The sequence below is a fragment of the Glossina fuscipes genome, unplaced genomic scaffold (assembly GCF_014805625.2).
Source record: "Glossina fuscipes isolate IAEA_lab_2018 unplaced genomic scaffold, Yale_Gfus_2 112, whole genome shotgun sequence".
Taxonomy (NCBI): domain Eukaryota; kingdom Metazoa; phylum Arthropoda; class Insecta; order Diptera; family Glossinidae; genus Glossina; species Glossina fuscipes.
The window spans coordinates 3,303,649-3,312,835 of record NW_023998455.1 but is presented as its reverse complement, the minus strand read 5'-3'; the positions used below and the strand labels follow the sequence as shown (position 1 = coordinate 3,312,835).

Below are 9,187 nucleotides of genomic sequence, written 5' to 3'. Positions count from 1 at the left end.
ATTTACTTTACAAAATTATATGACATAAAAATTAATGGCATATGTTATTGCTGCTGCTGTTATTTTATAGTTGCAATTTTTTTTTTTTTTCTTTTTTGTTTTGTTTCACATTTTTTCCGTGCATATTAAAATTCTCTAACAAGGAAAATGCGTTTATTTTTCTATAAAGAGAAGAAAAAAAAAAAAAATGCATAAATTGAATGTTTATAATTATGCGGAAAATATAAGAAAATTATTAAATTAATTATAAAATAAATGCGGTCGCTACAATGTGCTCTTAACTAATTGTTTATGATGCGTTTACGTTTAAGAAATTCGAAAAAAATAACCAGTGATATCCTGAATTACGAACGAAATTTTAATGCGATGTCATCTCCTGTACCAGGATGAGTCTACGCACAATCTAAGAATGACCATTGCATTGCTTATGCGTTTGCCATATCCAACAGTGTCAAGTTCGTGTTGCCCTGTTCCTCTAGCTTTAAAGCTTGACTTTATATATAGGGTCTTTTTCATCATCAATAGAGTTATCGTAATTGTGCAGCTGGCAACGTTCTGCTAAAAATATACATCACGCACATACAACGCACATCGATCTCAAGACAGGTAAACAAAACAAACGCTATAGTAGGCTGTGGCCTTACACCGCTTTACAGTTATTCATATAGGGCGTTAGATGAAACATAGCGGTGGACCATTTATTAAGCTAAATTTTTGCAAAATATCTTAAAAATCCCGACTCATGGCCTGAATACAAAAACATAAGACAGACAGATGGACGGACGGACCAACTTGGATCAATTTGGTATAATAATAGGTGCGTCTTTCTGGATGTTGCGTACATCCGCATAAACTCAATACACTCTTGTGTAGGGTGCACAAAGTTAATGAACATAATCCATTGTAAAGAATTTAATTCATTATAGCCTTTAAGCGGGTACGGCTTCAGTATAGCGTCGACTCAAAAATATCATCAAATTATCTAAAGCTAAAAGGGTTGGTTGATCAACTCTTTCACTAGATTTTTCAGAGGCCCAAAGGCAATGCAAGATTTGCTTGCTTACATACCGCAGAGAGAGTAGACTGAGCTCACTACAATTTTGCTTAAAAACGAATGCTCCAATCAGTGAATGTATGTGAAGACATTCTTGCTTTAAGCGAAAGGTGAAGAGAGAGGGGGATCTCTTCAATCGTTTTCTTCCAATCTATTTTTGAGGATTCATTTTCATTTCCATAGTATCGTTTGTAGTTGATGATGTGGAAGCCACAGATTTACCTGCCAGGTTAGCTTGTTCATTTCCCCCCAAAAACCTAACATAGAAAGTGGTCCTGGCTTTTATGATCGATAAACTGCCTGTCATGATAACTGTCTTGAGCAAGTTTGGGAGCTTGAAAGATAGTTTTAAACTCCTTTTATGAATGTTGAAACCCGTTCGTATATGATATGCTTAAGACGGATTTCTTATGTGGCATCTACCACCGCATATGTACCGAACCGAGATGACGTACGCTTAAGCGCTGTCTGCCATTACTCTCTATAATATAGATTGCCTTTGTGATTAGTCCTCTGGGAATGTGGCTTGACATTTACTCCTCTTTGTACAGTACGCAGAGAGTTAAGTATCACAAAAGCAAACACAAAAACAAATCAAATAGAAAGAAAACATTTGCACAAACTTATAAGGAACGTGTATCACACCTTCAGTCAAACATGCAAAAGCTTGTTAACTGATCATAATAACATTAAGGAATTGTAACGTGAGTTTCATTAAAAGATTTAGTTTATCTATTAGCTCGAGAATGCTCGGCAAAGCAAATACGACAAAGAGATTCAGTTAGTTGTAGATGTCATTTCCATTTTTACCAGGAAAGTCTATAAGTAGATTAAATAAATCAAAATCGAATTTATATTTGTTTAGTTTTATAAAAAGAAAATTCGTGGAACGATGGATGGAAACATTAAAGTTTATGTCCTTTAACAAGTTCAATGGTAAGAAGGAATTGCTTAAGATGAAGCGAGCGACGTTACTCAAGAAAAGGTTAAGCTTTAAGCAATGATCTGTTTTCATTTCATGCGTTTTCCTTAAAGCAAACCAGCAAAACAGCCTTCGTGCCGATCTTAGTAGCTTAGCTTAGTATCCTAGAGCTTAGTAACGCGGTGCTCATTTCATTCTACGATACTATGCAACACTTTATTGCTTCTTACAAGCTGGAAAATGTAAACGCTCTCCCACATCTTGGTGTTCTATTCGATCATAAACTGTGTTTCAATTTACATATTGGAGGTACTATGAATAAGTCTAGATGACTACTAGGCTGGGCGAGTCAATTCGATGACCCTTACGTTACGAGATGGCTAGAAAAAAATTTGGTGCAACTTGTACTGGAATATGTCACAATCGTTGGATCATCTTCTTATCATTCTCATGTCTGCTTTTTGCACTACAAACCCACCAGCCAATCTGCCATCATACGAAACTATTACTATTTATATTCGAACCTTCACCCGAGAAATATGGATTTGCTCAACTGCTGAGTTGATTTGCGTTGAGAAGTTTAAGTTTGCCTTTTGCAGTCAAAAGGGGACATTCACGAGCGCCACAGATGGTGGACCTGGGGTAGTCCATTCCGGAAATGGCATATTGACATGCAAATGTACGTAAAACGTATATATGTATACGCGCCCACGCACCAATACACACATAACTATATATATCATCTGTTTATCAGTCTGCTTTTATATGCATATACATGTATTTGTATATATATCCCTGTCTGCAGATATATAATATATATATACCTGTGCACACATTTGTATTTGAAAGCCTCTGGAGCTTGTAGGAACGACTGAACAATTGAAATTTTCTCAACCGTTAGACTCGAAGTGAAAATTACCTTCAGATATATTTTATTAAATCAGATCAAACATTCATATACCTACTTAGGTGTCTAACGCGACAAGAAATTGCAACCTTACGGTAATCGAAATCAAAAGTCACTCACTCTGCTGTAACTAAGCGTAATAGGACGGTTAACTCATTTAATAGAAACAAGGTATGACGGTAAGGTGTAGTTCGCTCAAGGCCGTTCAATTTTACATATATTATCAGTGTGAGTGCAATTTTTATTTGAATATGGCCGAGTTAGCTAAGAATAAATGATTTACAAAATATTTCATTAGAAACATTTAAGATTTTTCAAAAAGTTAATGAGCGTTTCACCCCTTATAACGGCCGAATGGCGAAAAAAGGAAATCTTCAAGTTAATTCCGATAATGAACGAGCATTAGTTTTATGATTATAGTGAATATAAACGTTTTGATCCTTTTATGCTTTACTTAAGTAGTGAAATGCAGCAGTAATCGCTTGCTTGCTTGCTTGCTTCCTTGCTTGGAATTTACATCATTTTTTATAAAACAAAAAATTTCATCATTTAAGGGACAAAAAAATATTGAAATTATTTTCTTCAAATTTATACTTAAGAGTAAAAGTTACCTATAGAGAGTTGTTCAGGTAAATTTGCATATGTATGCAAATAGTAACCACGAACAAAGGTCACTTGTGCCGCTTGTGCGTTACATTTATGATATTTGTTTCTTTAGCAGAATAAAAAAGATTTTTGTCCGGGCATCAAATAACAAAGGAATTTAAGTTAAATATTTGTCCAAACGAAAAGAAATATTGAGCAAAAATTTTTATTACATCTTTTATTGCGCGATGCATTCATCGCATTCATCGTAAAAGAGCGAACAGAAATGTATCATAAAAGAGTGAGAAGATTACTTGTTTAACTTAAGCCTTAACTTAAATTTGAATGTTTTTCGTACAATTTTTTCTTTTTTTTTTTTTTTTTCTTTTGTCTTTTTTCACCAAAAATCTTTAAAAGTGATTTAAGGGAAAAATTTTGCCATCTTATGTTTTAACGATATATACTTATATATAAATATATATATATATATATATATATATTAAATACTTGTTTAAAGGCGCGTTTTTCTCGTGGATTAGAGTGTTAAAGAGAAAAATCGCAAAAGGAAGAATACACAAAAAAAAAAAGAACTTACCTAAAATACAAGAGAGCGAGTATACAAGCAGCAGGTATTCTAAAAAAGAAAAGGAAAAGAAAGAAAGAAAAAAAAAAGAAAAAAAACAAATAGAAATCTGTGATAATGGTACGCGTAAAAATGAGAGTCCGCGAGAGTGAGAATGAGTAAGAGAGCTGATTATGTATGTGAGAAGAGTGAGTAAATAATTAGGAGGCTGTGTATGTGTCGGTGTATTTCGTTATATATGCCGTTGTTTGTGCATATTGTGTGTGTATATGGGATAACTTGCCTAGACAGAGTTTAAAACTAGGGTGTTATTAGGCTGTAACATCAGTTGCATTCTAACTTTCTAACCGTAATATTTAACACAACTTCTCATGGTAACGCATTACTTTTGTAACGAAATGTAAAGAAAACTTCGAAAAAGAGAGAAATTAAGAATATAAAAAAAAAAAAACACAATATATATATATATATATATACATATATATACACATATACATAAATAAAAATCTGATTTATATTAAAAAAAAAGAATCTCTTTATATAAAACTTATGCTTCTGAACGAACCTATCTATCTATATATGCTGTGTTGTTTTGTGATTGGTTAAAAAAGTTGTGAGAAAAAAAAAAAAATATAATATTCCTTAAAAAACGGGTGGCTTTAAAACCAACAAAAAAATAAAAACTAATCCCAAACACCAATCCACTCATACACTCAACCAAAAGAAAAAATAAAATAAAAATAAATAAAAACTTAAGGGTGATTTGTTAAACTCCCTACCCACCCATACAATCTCTCTATACGAGATTTTCTAGTATACAAGCTTAAAAAAGTGGTGAAGCAAAAAAAAAAAAAGAAAAAAAAAAACAAGAAGAAAATTGTGTGTACTTTGTGTACTTTTTCAACCATTTTTCAAAAAAAAAAAAAAAAAAAAAAAAAAAGAAAAAAAACCCCCATTATTATTAAAAATATATTAATATTTTTATCCATCCACCCCTTTCAAGTGCTTTAAATGGTGGTTTGAGTTTAAAAAAAAAAACAAAAAATTATACAAAGAAAAATAAAAAAACAAAAGAAATCACAGTAAAAAAGAGAAAAAAAAACGCGTAAAATTCAGCGCACGCGCTTTAACTAACCATCTCAGTTTCACATTTTTTCCCTCGCATTGCTTTTTTAACTGATTATCGGCAAAACAATATCGCAAGCCTTTCTATATGTGGGTCACAAACTAATTAAAAAAAAAAAGACTTAAAACTTCGGTTATTCTCATTTTAGAGGCGACTTCTTTCAAGCATACACATCGGCCATTATGCAAAATTGGGGGGAAGCCATGCCTAATACCGCCAATTATATGGAACACAATACGTGGTACAATAATATGTTTGCGGCAAATATTAAAACTGAACCGGATACCCTAAGCCCGTCATCTGGCGGTAATAATAATAACAACAACAACAACAACAATAACAATATAAACACCCACAACAATAATCATCAAGGAAATACCAATCATTTAGAAACATATCTGAAACATCAGATTCAGCAGCAGCAGCAGCAGGCTACTTCGTTGGATACTTTGAATACAATGACTTTGTCACCTCATAATCATAGTGAGCAATTCTTCGATGGCTCTTTGCCTCAGCAGCAACAACATCAATTGCTACAGCAACAACATTACCAGCAACATTTTCACCAAGCTCAACAGGCGGCCGCTCAAAATTTAGCCGCCGCGTCATCATCATCATCATCACATGTATTACAGTTGGGTTTTAATCCTTTAACACCGCCGGGTTATCCGAATGCTGTTATACCTCCTAATATAAGTCAATTTTATTCTCAGCGTCCATTATCGAATCGTTCACATCAGCAGACACCTAGTCCGGGGCCTATAAGTGCGTCTACTTCTTCGTCTCATATGGAGCAAAGTGAAAAATCTGTTTTAACGCCTCGTCATACACCACCGATGGATATTACTCCACCCAAGTCACCAAAGTCACTTTCATCTCTCGTTGAGGTACAAATTTCAGAAAAAGAAGAATTAATGTCCAATTCCAGTGAAGATTTACGGGCGAACGTTGGACTCACATTCGTTGAGAGCTTAAAGCTGAGACGTTACAAACATGGAAAATTGAAAATGTACGAATGTAAAACATGTCATCACCTTAGCGCTACAAAATGGGAGGAGTACGAGCATCGTCGCACTCATGAGGATATTGAAAAGGTCTTTCAATGTCCCAAATGTCCTTTCGTTGCCCGAGTTAAGCATCATTTAGACAAATTTCATCTAATTAAGCATGAAAATGTCAAACCGTATAAATGCGAGGAATGTGACTACTCCTGTGAGAATGTGTCCATGTTAACGTCGCATCAGAAGAAACACTCACCGGTATATCCGTATCAGTGCGGTGAATGTCGATATGCTGCCAAATTTTGTAATCCCTTTAAGAAACACTTACGCAACACTAAACACAAAGTGTATAAGATTTTAGACGAGAATGGTGTACCGATACCTAGCAAATTTTTAGATGTCTACGGATCGAAGAGGGGTCCGAAAAATAATTCTTCTAGTCGTAGCAGAGGTAGCCTGAGACGGGCTAATAAAGGCGAATTAAAATTGCCAAACTCGCCAAAGTTATCCGCCAGTTTACAAGGTTACTCCATAAATCCATCGCAAATGCCAACTTCGCCGACCAAAAGTAATAGTTCGCTGAATAGTAATCACAACAGTACGAACGAAGAGCCTGGTCCGCAATTGTTACCCAATTTGGATACATTTCTGCAACTCGAATATTTCAAATTGTTGGCTCAGCGACAGGCGAACGCTTTAGTTCACCAACAGCACTCCCCTAGCTTAGGTGAACAAAGGGAACCTTTGACGCCGCCCGAAGAAGACGAAATGGAACAAGAAGAAGATGATGATGACGACGATGATGACGAGGACGATGAAGAAGACGATGATGACGATGGTGATAAGGAGCATGAAGAACAAGAGGTAGAAGATGGCAACAAGACCGAAAAAACTGATGATGATGAAAATGATGATAAAGCTGCTGAAACCTTGGAAATGAAGCAAAATAGAAATAGTGCTAAATTGGATGAAGCAGCCATCGATTTATCGCAGAGTAATGCACCTCATAAAATTGCGGAAGGAGATATGTCACGCGGGCAGACACCCGAAGTAGGGCATATTCTAAAATTGCCCATAGAAATAGAAGAGACACCTTTGTATCCCTGTAGCGGAGCAGCTAAACGTAAAGGACGTGTATTGCGATTGGAACAAGAACAAATAATGACGAACTTATCATCTACCAAGGAAGAGCATATGGAAGTTGAACATAACGATGTATTAACGACGACAACCAACGTAACATCATCAGCGTCATTGCCGTCGTCGTCAACGCCGTCGCCGCTTTCTGTTACGTCAAGCAATCAAAGTCGCAGTGATGTGAGCAACTCAATAGTTAGCACCAGTTCCGTGGCAGCATTATTAGCAAATATTTCGTCAACATTCAAAACAGATAATGAGTCTGCAGTGGCATCAGAAAACCATGTATACGAGTGTAAATATTGTGAAACTTCATTCAAAGATTCTGTACTCCATACTATACATATGGGCTTTCATTCACGTGACGATCCCTTTAAATGTAATTTATGCGGCGAAAAATGCGACGGAGCAGTTGCTCTAACGGTCCACTTGACGCGCAAAGAACATTCGTAAGCTATCTTTAAGTTGAAAGTTTTCCTTACAAAAATCTTACATTGCTTTTACATATATATTATCATATATCATATATAGTGTAGTAGTTAATTGAACTTTCAATGCTATCCGAAAAATGCATAACTTTAAGGATCTTAATGGTCTTAGAACTGCCTTAAGTTAAGCACTTTTATATTTTATTATTATGTAACTCTGCTGCTTCTCAGTTTTCTTAAAAAACTCATTCGTTTTGGAACATTTTTATTCATCTCTTTGGACACAGCTTGGGAAATATCAAGAAAATGAAGAATGTTGAGAATCAGAAAGAAGCCGATGCCACTTATGTTTGCAAGAACCCCTTACGTTCTGGGTGAAATCCAAAAAAAAAAAAAAACACCAGATACTTTAAAAGTTTTTCATGTTCACAAGTTGAGAGGGCTTTCCATACCATACCACATATTTATTAAATTTCTCTTGCCTGACTCTGATATTTAACATACGCCCATCTCATGAACTTGACGTTGTTTTTAGTCCCACACCGAAGCAAAGCGATTAAACGAAGAAGATTTTGTTGAAGCTTGCGAAGAAACATTGTAGTGTAAGAAGATCGATCACTCTTTATAAAGGAACGAAAAAAATTCTCCTTCAAGTGAGGGGTCCTTTGATATCATTTTTTTTTTTGTTGGCGGATGGCAACGCGAAAAAAATGCTTTCAAATTTAATATATACGTCCTCCTGTCCTATGTCCTGTGTCCTATGTTCTATCCAGTTCAGTATTCTTTGAACATTTGGTATGGGTCTGGTATTTGGTGCAACCAGTCTCAGAAAGCGTATATAAATATTCTTGATCAGCATTAGATTGTGAAAAGATTAGAGCCTGTCGATCCGAAGCGAAGACATTCGCAATTCGTCGACATAAGTTTCTACTGAATATGGGACAAATCAGTTAAAGGTATAACACTTAAGATTTTTTCGCTCATCAGTTTATATAATCTATTGCAATATATGGAAGTATTGAAGATTTGATCGCAATCGATTATAAAACTTGATGAATAAAAATTGATTTTACCCAGAGCATAACGGGGAAGTTGAAGAGAGAGAGAGAGAGAGTGGCAACAGCTTATATCCGTTCTTTACTAGTCGATCGATCTATCTATCAATTCTATTAAATGGCTCTTCTGATCCAAATTTTTTTTTTTTTGCTTAAGCTTACGAACTGTTCTTCTTAAGTTTAGCATATGATAGGCTTGCGAAAAAAATAATTTGAATTTTAGTATAAGTACATTGTAGTCAGAATATCTCTTTTAACTTTGCTCTCTTCTGCTTATGTATATATAAAAAACGAAATATTTATTATTAAATTAAAAAAGAAAAAATTCAAAAAAAAAGAAGCTTTAATGTACAATTTTAATGAATTTTTATTATTATTTTAATTTTTAT

General features: G+C 34.7%; 1 protein-coding gene across 3 annotated transcripts; it reads left to right on the top strand.

Moving 5' to 3' along the window:
- Nucleotides 1-264: 264 nt before the first annotated feature.
- LOC119639408 (protein hunchback) lies at nt 265-9,128 on the top strand. 3 transcript variants are annotated; one of them, XM_038036750.1, is made up of 2 exons: nt 265-606; nt 5,326-9,128. In XM_038036750.1, the coding sequence occupies exon 2, from the start codon at nt 5,360-5,362 to the stop codon at nt 7,766-7,768; it is 2,409 nt and encodes an 802-aa protein (XP_037892678.1). In that variant the 5' UTR covers nt 265-606; nt 5,326-5,359; the 3' UTR covers nt 7,769-9,128. The 3 variants fall into 3 exon arrangements, with proteins under 3 accessions (XP_037892678.1, XP_037892680.1, XP_037892679.1); XM_038036752.1 differs by lacking the exon at nt 265-606 and adding an exon at nt 4,064-4,425; XM_038036751.1 differs by lacking the exon at nt 265-606 and adding an exon at nt 5,111-5,266.
- The last annotated feature ends 59 nt before the right edge of the window (nt 9,129-9,187 follow it).

Coding starts and splice junctions, on each gene's coding strand:
- LOC119639408 (XM_038036750.1), top strand. CDS start 5,360: ATGCAAAATTGGGGGGAAGCCATGCCTAATACCGCCAATTATATGGAA.